Source organism: Heliangelus exortis, chromosome 3 (assembly GCF_036169615.1).
Source record: "Heliangelus exortis chromosome 3, bHelExo1.hap1, whole genome shotgun sequence".
NCBI classification, from domain to species: Eukaryota; Metazoa; Chordata; class Aves; order Apodiformes; family Trochilidae; genus Heliangelus; species Heliangelus exortis.
The window spans coordinates 78429586-78440695 of NC_092424.1; the positions used below are offsets into that span (position 1 = coordinate 78429586).

General features: G+C 41.8%; 1 protein-coding gene across 7 annotated transcripts in view; it reads left to right on the forward strand.

Moving 5' to 3' along the window:
• Positions 1-9646, forward strand: part of BACH2 (BTB domain and CNC homolog 2) — a 193388-nt gene extending 183742 nt beyond the window's left edge. For all 7 annotated transcript variants that reach the window (XM_071741325.1, XM_071741326.1, XM_071741323.1 and 4 more), the window contains one exon: positions 2643-9646. In XM_071741325.1, the coding sequence (XP_071597426.1) occupies positions 2643-3122 (480 nt within the window). In that variant the 3' untranslated portion in view covers positions 3123-9646. The remainder of the gene's footprint in view (positions 1-2642) is intronic.
• The last annotated feature ends 1464 nt before the right edge of the window (positions 9647-11110 follow it).

Consider the following 11110-nt stretch of genomic DNA (forward strand, 5'->3'; position numbering starts at 1 on the left):
TTCTTGTCATAACAAGTGTGTGTTGAAAGTGGCCTTTAGTGTAGGCTTCATTGTGCTTCACTCTCTGCACAAGCTGTAGCAAACGTAGTGTGAAAGAGGCAGGATGTGTTGGGAGAGGCTGTTTGCATCATCTTAGAAATGGCAGAAAGCCTCATGGCTTTGGGTTACTCACTGCCTGTGCCTGTCTGCTTCCTATCTGTAACAGGGAGATGACATTGACCCCACAAGCTGGTTGGGAGGCTTAAATCATCAAGGCTTGCAAAACCTTCAGATGTCTTGCTGCTGAAGCCCTGGGGGGAAAAAAGAAACAAAAATCAAAACATTGTTCAGAGTAGTGCTCCCCTGATGCAAAACAAACGAAGTATTGAAGATTTAAAAAAGAGTGAGCAACTGCTTCCTGCACCAAACGTAATCCACAGATTTTGTGTAATAGTGAAATAGTGTAGCCAGCAGGACTAGGGAAGCGATTTTTCTTGGCACTGGTGAGGGCACACCTCAAATACTGTGTTCAGTTTTGGGCTGCTCACTACAAAATGGACATTGAGGTGCTGGAGGTATTTAAAACATGTACCTGTGGTGCTTAGGACATGGTTTAGGGATGGACATGGCAGTGCTAGGCTAACAGTTGGACTTGATGATCTTAAAGATCTTTGCCAACCTAAATGATTCTACAGGATGTGGTTCATCATTTAAAAAGGGAGACTCATAAAAAAGACAGTCACAAGGTGTGCAACTCACACAACTTTAACTTGCCTCTCAAGCACTGCCACCCTCCCCCATATGCATGGTTCCCAAGTAGGCAATCTGCTTCAAGATCTTACTTTTAGGAGAACCAGCAATTCAGCTCCAGTTCACTTCACACAATACATGATCACTGGAAATTCCTCTGTCGTCTTCTGTCCACTTTGTTACCAGTAATTTCCAGTCTCCTGATTTATGTGATGGTACTTGGGTTTAAGGGTTTTTCACTCAGCGGGATCTTTTTTTATGAAAGACCCCTTTTCCCCCCTGCATGCACTTCCTGTAAGTCACCCATCTTCTTGACACAGATGGTTTCACAGCAGAAATGGTTGTATCCTCTGAGTTTGATAGGTAATTTTTTTTTGCCTGCTTTCTCTCTCACTCATCCATCAGCCCACTCACATTCCCTTTTTTCCCTGCAAACTCACAGCATATTCTCTTCCATAATTCATTATCTCAAGATGTACTGGAGCATCTGTTTATTTTTTTATTATTTTTATGCTTTCTTGATAGATTTATCAATATTTTAGCAGTTGGTTCCTTTCATGTGCACAGCTCTCCTTCTCATTCATGCAGCTGTATGCTTCCAGTGCAAGCTTCAGACCCAGAGCAATGCTATCAGCTGTCAAAAGCCACCCATAGCTGGATTGTCTGAGATGTGGAGTTTTCACAACTTAGATGCCGAGGCAGCTTGTGTTTAGCAGTGTTATAGCTGAGGTACATGGCTGCCCTGCTTTTGGGGCCAGCTCAGCTCTGGAAATACTCTACAAAATCTCAGCCTCTTCTTCAAGCTGTATGCTTACTTTCCTGGGACAGAAAGTCACAGCAGGGTCATCCCCATCAATCTGCACTGAGTCAAACACTGATTTTTAGAGGCCTAACCCTAGGCTGTGTCTGGGTTTGTGCCTAAACCCCCCAGTCTGTCTCCTGAGCATGGGGAGGGCAATCCTCATCCTATGGGGGCTTCTCCATCAGGTTGGAGATGACTCCCACCACAGGACATCTCACAGCACTCTGAGCTGGCTAGGGCTGGGAGCCTTACTGCTGCTTTGTTGGATGCTGAGCTCCTTTTGCCAGTTATTTGAAACCCGTATGAAAAAATAAGTCCCACCAGATTCTCTCACTCTTCCTTCTCTCCAGTACTGTCCTGCCTCTCACCTGGTCTCCTCCTAGAGCAGCCCACTGACAATGAAACTCTGAGAACACTTGACCCATATGTTAGTAGGGGAGGATATCTGGGAGCACAGGAGGCAGATCCAGAGCAGAACAAAGGAGAAGTGACAGTGAGCTGCAGGGTTTTATGTACATATTGATAAGAATATCTTGATTAGGTCAAACCCAAGCTATTAAGCACCAGGAAATAAGAAAAGAGCTGTGGTGCAGGCCACAGAGAAGACACTCTCATCTTCTCCTCTAAATAACACACCTCTCAGTGGTAACAGGGGTTCAGCTGGCACACAGACCAGAGCAGGTGAACCCATCCTGACCAACCAACCCAGCAGTTAGAGGATGAACTGGACTTCTGCAACATATTCTCACCTGGGAAACTAAACTCTGTTTCCTTGCTTTATAGATGAGTATTGACTTTTCTGCATCAAAATGTTTCTTTCTGAGTTTTTTAGTTTGTTCACCCATCACGCAGGTTTAGTCTATAAAAGTAACAGTCTGTTAGGAATAACTTGTGACTCTATCCTCTTCCAACTGAAACATTTTTCCAAATGTTTCCCAAACTGCAGTCCACACAGACCTCATGGTGGTCAGATACCTGATACCTTTGTGACTTTGCCCATATAAAAACGACAGTGACGTGCTGGTGTTCTTCTTGGGTACTGCTGCCAACGTGTGCAGCATGGAGCGTGGATGGCTTTTCCTCAACCTAAGATGCCTTCTTTCTTTTCCAGGTGTGTGAGAAAGAGAAGTTGCTCTCAGAAAGGAACCAGCTGAAAGCAAGCATGGGAGAATTGTTAGACAACTTCTCTTGTCTTTCCCAAGAAGTGTGTAGAGACATGCAGAGCCCGGAACAGATCCAAGCTCTCCACCGATACTGCCCCGTTCTCAGACCCATGGATCTACAGCCAGCCACCACCATCAGCCCCTCCCCAGCTGGTGTGGAGCAGAGCCTGGTGACCTCCCAGTGTGTTGGGGAAAGCATGCAGTGCTGCTCAGAGCAAAGCTCGGTGCAACTGGGAGCGCCCTGGCTGCCCAACAACATCTCAGAAAATTGTTCAGCCAGCGGGGGGTTGGATGGAGCTGACACAGGTACTTACCCCGAGAGAGAGCTTCCACCAGAGCAGAGCAGCCAAACAGTCACGGTAGACTTCTGTCAGGAAATGACTGATAAATGTACAACAGATGAACAACCTAGGAAAGATTACACCTAGTGACTCGTATCCTTAATGTTACACCTGGTCAGGTGTTCTTCAGTCAGCCAGTGGCAGTGTTCATTTGTTGTCTAGAAGAACGTATCTGGTGCACACTACAGTGGTCTTAGCAGCAATACTGTTTTTAAGTATTCCCTCCTCTCTACAAGCAGGAGTTCTCTTCAAAATGGTGCTATCCCTTGCTCAGGCAGGGAACGAAGCAGTGGTAACACTGTCTGTTTTTATATGTTGATTTCAATCTTAACAGGGATGGACATAACACCTCTGAGGACCCAACCGCAGCTCTTTTTCTCAGTGGCCCATGTCACAAAACCCTAACTCAGGAATTTCCTCTGAATGTTCAATTTTTCATTGAAGACAGCTTCTTTACACATCAAAGTTTTATAGCTAAACTGTACATATTATATATAATATATATATAAAATATATATATCCATATGCAAAAGTCCCTGCATGCCTCAATTTTTCTCATCCTACAAACTGGAAGCTTTCATTTCTATTGTATAAACAAGTTCCAACATTCCTTTTTGTCTTCGATGCTAGAACTAGTTTGGTAACTTGTTACAAGATAATTTTTTTTTCTTGGTTCACAGTTCAGCAATATCATTCGATTTGTACTTATTTATAAAATTGTAATGTTGGAAACTTATTTGAGATTTTATTATAGACAATTTTTTTGGCACAGCCATTTTGTGCCACTTGAGCAATGTGGAGTTATTTTATTTTCTTGCAGATACTGTACAGAAATGGTCAACTTTGCCACTTGCACTGAGTTTCTGGTCAAACCTCTTTTCATAAATGAAGTTGTGACTTCAGTATAACTTGAGTATATGGTTTTCTTTGCTTTATGGCTTAAGGAAAATAGAAAAGTTTTAGCTAATAGACAAACACTCAGGAGCTCATTATGTAGTAAAAACGGTCTTGCCAAATACTGAATTCACTATACAATTTGTAAAGAGAATCTGCTTGAATTATTTTTATATTCAGACTTCTTTCTGTTTCACAAACCAAGTTTAAGTGCTGTTAATGATGCTTTTGGATTCTTATAGGGGAAAGTATATTTCACTCTTTAGAGAAAAAAGTATTTGACAACTGGATCAGTTCATCGTACGTTCCACGAAGTAAAGCAAATGGAGATCACATCAATACACTTGGGGGGGGGATTATTTCTCCAGCCCCACTCTGCATCCTTTACTCATGGAAGCAACCGTGGCTCTGACTAGTCCTCAGGGCCTCACCTCAGCTGTCCTCAGACTTTACCTGTTTTCCTCACCAGACTGGAGTTGCAGAGGTGAGTCTGGTGAAGTCAGTGATCCTCTCTGGGTAGGCGGAGTTGCAGGATCAGATCCCTGGTTGCTGACTTTGGTTTCCTTACAGAAGTCAAGTTAGCACTTGATTCGGTCACTTACCCATCAAATTCTTCTGTTCCAGGATCCTCTCATCCTGCAGCATTGCCCTCAGCAAACCACAGCTAAAAAAAAAAAAAAAGTGCTGTCTCAAAGGAGACTACTCAGTGAATTGGCTTAGTTGTAACTGCATTGGATTTGTATCTGAAGCAATGTTGGCTCATGGTATGACTGTGTGAGACAGCAGCTTTCCAAGCGTAACATCTGTATGTACAGTGTAGACAGAAACGTCCTCCTAATGCTTCTTTAATAATTATTATTATTATTATTCTAAGTGTACTGAGTTTTTATTTTGTGGTTCTCTGCCCTAAGTGTGCCAGGTTGCGTGGCTTTATCAACGACAACTGTCATGTGCTTTACTAGCTGATATTGTTTGTTCTCACTGAAAAAAAAAAGACCAGCTGTTCACACCTATTTAAAAAAAAAAAAAAAAAAAAAAAAGAAAAAAAAAAGTGGAGGGAAGCAGCTTCTCAGAAGCACTAAGTGATGATGTGGTCTTCTCTGTTAACGTTTACAATAGAGGTGTGCACTGGTGCTTTTTTGAGGCATTCAGTAGATCAGCATCTTGACCCTGGAGGAGGAATCAGCTCCCTCTCTCCACTTCTTCCATCTTCAGACTGTGCTCATGGACCGTCACCCACTTGCCACAAAGTCTTGCTTTTACCCTCTTCACCCAAACTTTTGTAGCCAAGCTACTGAGGAGGAAATGCATATAGCATGTGCCATGTTTGTTGAAAATACTTTTTTTCCCCCGCATGTACAAAGAGAAACTAGTATATGATGTAGGAGAATATTTATGTTTAAGTATTAATCATTATTGTACAAAATCCTTACCTTTAAATGTTCAAAAGTATACGAATGCCATAAACTCCTAGTTCACATGGTTGAAAAAGGGGGAGGAGTCATCCTTTCTCTTTAAAAGAGCTTAACCTAAAAATAACTGAGCCCCCCTCCCAGCCATCTTTTGCAGGTAACTGACTGAGAAGCTCTTTGGCAGGGGAGGGGGGTGAGATTTGATTTTCCTTTGAATTTGTTGACGTTGCAAAGCAGTTCTGTGCTTCGCAGAGAAGTTTTGTTTCTATGAGACCATGGTGAAAGCTAGAATTTAAAACTAAATGTGAATCACATTATAGAGTCATAGCTACTTGGGGAGGGCTGGGGGCGGGCGGGAGGGAAGGGCCAACTGACACAGTATTTTAAAGATGTTTTTCTGTTGCCTTTTTTATTTTTAAGTGACCTCCTATATATATGAATAGATAGAATGTTTTATGAGTATAAAACCAAGTTTTAACTTGCTTCCTGACATGAAGATTTACTCTACTAACAACTCATGTGCAACTGGTACTCTTGACCTCATTCCAACGGTTTAAAAAAACCCACCCACACAACCCATTGCGCTGCAGCTCTTAGGTTTGACCTGGCTTCATACTGGTGCTGGGTCTCTTGATTTCCTCTACCTTGGGAACTGATACTTAAAACCACTGCTCAAATAAGTGTCTCTTCCTCAACCTTTCTCTTCTCTCTCTCTCTCTCTCTCTCTCTCTCTGTCTCTTCCCTTCCCCTGCGAGCTTTTCTGGATGTTTGATTTCATTCTTTCCCATTAGACGTAGTTGATTTTGTGTCATTGCTTCCTATATTTACATGTATCATGGTTTTTCAGTGGGGTTTTTTTTGGTGGTGGTGGTGGTTGTTTTTTGTTTCTATTTTGTTCTGAGGTTTTGGTTTTTTGTTTGGGGGTTTTTTTGTTTTTTTTTTTTTGCTATTCTGAACCACACAGCTCTCAAAACGGTTACTGGGCTAACGGTAAAGGAAGACACTGGGAGAACTAGGTTCAGACCTGGACACCACTGACATACCCAACCATTTCTCATGAGGTCAAAACATACCACTGGAAAGAAAACAAGGAAGAAAACAAACAAAAAACAAGCAAAACCCACAACTGACTGCAGTATTTTTGAACTTTAGGAGTTGGGCCAGTGGTCACTATGATCTTAAGAACCTCTTTGGTTTTGTCAAAGAGGACCATGCAGCATCGGTTCTGTTGGGCGCTGCTTGAGCATGGCATGGTGAGACCCTATCTGCTCTGCTCTCCTGGGTGTGTCAGTTCTTAAGGCTTTGTCCAGTCTGTATCTAGTCCTCCCTTTCCTTTGCCATTGCTATTCTCATCAGGAAACCTCATTTCATTTAGGCTTGTTATGCTTTATCAGGTGAGTACTACAGTATATAATGTGTTTGTTTCTCTGCGTTCTCTGGGGGTGCCTTGAACACAATTAAAGCTTATTGCAAGCTGATTCTGGAACAAAAAGGTAGTTGAAAAAAAAATGGAAAAAAAAAAAAACTGATAGAGAAAACAAAACAGAAAACAAGCAAAACGAAAGCAAAAATGTTGGCTGTGTTATCAGGAGATCCCAGTATTTATATCACAGACTTCCTAACGTGATGACTCAGGCGTCAGAGTTTGATGCTGCAGTATAAAACTATTATTTTATATATTGTACAAGTAATTTATTAAATGTCTTTCTAAGGGTATATGCTGCTTTTAAGATGCACTATATTTTTGGATCTAATCCTTGTATTATTTTTTTCCCAAGGAAGTAAAATGTGCTGCAAAGGCAAGCCACAGTGATTAGTATGCTAACTGCTACTTCTCTTTAAAAAGGAGAGTGGGAACTAGATACATAACTTTGCTAAATGGATTAACTGCTGCCAGAGAAATTATTAATGCTGATAGTGTGGTTGTTAATCTGGAGTCCAACACTTCATCAAGTCTGTATTCTAAAGAGTGATTAAATAGAAGTTAAAATGCCTAGATATATAGTTAGATTTTTTTTAATATGTAACTTTATGATTGCCTAATAAATAAAACAAATCTGCATGCTGGAATCACTATAGTCCTCTAACAAAGTGAAATGGGATGCAGCAAAAGAAAGCATGGTGAAGCACTGCAATTCCAGAATCAACACCACATCCTCACTTGTGTCTTGTAACCCACTGCTGTGGTGGTTAAGAAAGGGAGAGAGTGGGTTTTCAGACCAGAAGACCCATTGTGAATTTTGCAGTGAGATGAAGGGAACGTTTGCCAGATTAACATGAGCTCGCAGGTTGCTCCACTTCGTGTCCTCTGCTATTGCAACAAGGAGCACTGCTTTCACCCCTTTTTTTTTCTGATCTGAGATGCATTCAGAGGTGCCTCTGGGTGAATGTTGTAGCCCATGGTTGCAGCATTGTCATTATTTCAGGGCTGCCTGGAGGTTTAGCTCAGTATGAGCAGCGGAGCTGGTGGACTTGCATAAGGAGGGGATTTTGCTAAGTATGGAGCAGTTTATTTTTATCAGAGGTGAGGTGAAACTAAAACTATTAACATAAAGAACTTATGCTCCCTTTCCTGCTAGAAATTTTCTCAACAGATTTTGACTTCGGTTAAGTTTTTTCTCTGCCAACACAGTCCAAGTTAATTTTACATCCATATATATATATAATATGCGTATGTATGTATACATACCTCTCTAATTCTAGTCAGGAGTGTGTGTTTGTGTATTTTCCTGTTTATAATACATATATGTATATTTATAATACTCCTGGGAGTATTTAATGACTCAGGCATCGGATCTGATGCTGTAGAATACAATATATGTGTATATGCATATGTTTAAATACTGTGTGTATATTTAAAAGATCTATTGTTGGTGGTCTGTAGAATAATTCTCCCCTTTACTCTCAAAATTTTAATGGCATTATTTGGAAAGACTTAACTGTACAGTATTTTCCTACACTCCACCAAAATAGGTGTTATTTATATCGAAGTCAAATGTTGATATGCATTTTAACGTATTACATGGATAACGTTGCCATTTTTGCAAATAAAATGGCTTTTTGGCAGGAAGGAATACTAAAACTACCTTTTCATAAGGCCATTAACCCAACCAAATGACTGCTAAAAAGCCAGTTAGATAAATCCTATTCTTGTATGAATTCTAGCGAGCGTGGGCAGAGCCCTCTCCGCAGTTGAAAGCCACCGCGCCGGTTCGTGCGGTGCCACCCTTGTCCCTTTTGGCTAATTAATGGCATGCAGAAAGAAACCAGCATCCTGAAATAAAAATGGCAACTGGCAGCGTTTGATTGCTTAGAAGCAGAGGCTCTCCCAGACTACAGCCCCAAACGACTGCTCCGTTTTGGAGGGAGCCAAATCCAGGGCTGGGAGCGGAGGAGCTCACCCTGCGGGACGCGGGCACGGGAGGGAGCAGCTGCCCCACGCCGGGGGTTGTGGTTGGGATCTCACCCCAGGCCCAGGGTTCCCCTGCATTTGTGAGGTACCCGAGAGAAAAATGCGAGGTTTCAGTCTTGTTCTCACTACTGCGTTTGCTTTGCCTGAAGCTATCTGGATCCCTCAGGCTGGCAGGAATGCTACTAAACACTTTGGTGATAATCGATGCGTGGTTGTTTACTCGTAGTTCCAAGCATCACCTTTGATTTCAAGGGTGGGGATGCCCTAAGAGTTTGTTCCAGAACCAGTTGGTTACAAGTGCACCTCTTATATATGCCTTACAAACTTCAGAGGCCATATTCAAAACAGGGTTTTATCAGCGTATGCAAGGGGGTGCAACCCCTCTTCTCTTCCTCCCCAGGTCAAACAGTATGGACAGTTTTCACACATATCTACCTGTATAACCCTCTGTACCTCTCATAACTGGTCAATGACTGTAACAGGTTACATCAGGTGTTTTTTCTACATACTTTTTACACAAATTCTATGCGATTAATGTAACTTAATTCAATGCATCATTTTATTGTACTAGTTCTTAAGCTTGTCTTTTATTTTTTTTCTAGGTGACTGTGGTTTCTTGTGATTTTTATTGTATAAATAAATGAGGTGGCTGTTGATGCTTACTCTCTGTTACTAAGAATTTTTACCTTTTTGGAAGAAAGCATTGCTATGAACTAATGAATTTAAAATGTCATTTACTCATTGTAAATACAGTATTGTGCAAAAAACAAAAATGAAAAAAAAAAAAAAAACACCCGACCCTTTTCATTCATTTGAATTGCTAGTGTTAACTGAATTTTGTCTAGACACCATTTCTGTTGATGAAATAAAGACATATCATTATGTATTGTAAATCGACTCATCTTGACTCTGAAATTGCTTTTGCAGTCAACACACTGGTTGTGGGTGAGATCTGGGGGGTAAGTTGGATGTAGTTGATACTGCCTCAGAGTGAATCTCTGGACTGATAAAGAGACCTCCACTCCCGTGGTCCCACTGCTAATTCACAAGTTGCCTTTGATGCAGGGATCCAGTTATCTTTGATCTGCTGCAGGAATAGCTGAGGGTATTTCATTGCAAAGATGGAATAAGTTGTTCTGGAAGATCAAACAAGCTGTATCTATACCCAGTCCCCTCGTGCCTGACTTAAGGCAATTCTGCCAAGTCTTTGTTTTGGTCTTTTAAAGTGTCAGTGCACACGATAGGAAGCAAGGCCAGAGGTTGGGGTTTGTTTCCCCTTTGCAGAAAATCTGTGGAAAATTGAGAGGGGTTTCTGTAGAAACAAAATACAGCTGAAAATCTCTGTGTTACCCAAATACAGAAGTGTTCCTTCTTGAAGGAGGAACTTGTGGCACACACTCACTGTCAGCATCATGCATACTGCAGAGGAACCAGAAATAAAAGAAGAAATTAGGTGTTATTACCACAACCAGAGTGCAGGATCTAGCTGGGAGTGTTTGCTCTCTGGGATTCCCAAACGCATGAAAACCACCTCTGTCCTTGGCTTGGATGCAACCCAAGAGCCTGCTTGGCAGCTTGGCAGAAGAAGAGCTGGGAAAGGAGCAGAGGCATGATCAGTTGTCCTGCCCTGGTCCACACACTTCATAGAATCATAGAATTGGCTGGGTTGGAAGGGACCTCAGAGATCATCAAGTCCAACCCTTGACCCACCGCTGTGGTTGCTAGACCATGGCACTGAGTGCCACATCCAGTCTCTTTTTAAATATCTCCAGGGACGGGACTTGCTGGGCTGCTGCTGTGGGAAGCAGGGAGGAGGGCAAGCTTTGACAGGAAGGTCCTCAGGATTTTTTATCACCAGACAGGAAACCCCAGAGTGTGTGTCCTGTGCCCACCATCCTTAGGGATGCCTCCTCGCATCTGCAGGAGTGAAAGTTGCCTGGGATTTTTCAGTCTTAAAACTCTCATGAAAGTAAATTTAAAATGTTACTTTCCAGAGTTCCCCAGTTTTCTGAATCTTCCTGTTGAGCATATAAGAAGAAAGCTTCCCACCCCCTCAAATCTGTCAGAAGAGATTATATCCACTGCATCTACACATAGCCTGGCAGTAGATACTGTACTTTAGCAAAGCTGTTCCTGTATCCCTGATCAGTTATTGCTGGCATTTAATGGCCACCATCTTAAGTATTTCCTTTTTCTGCCTTAAAATACTAAACAAATGCACAACTAAACTGTGAATGAGATTGTAGTGAAGCAGAATATGAATGTAAATCATGTACAGTAGAATAAAACCACTGGAATCTCAAGCAATCTTTATGCTTGACTCCTTTTTTTTACCTGCTTTCCTACATTCTGCTAGC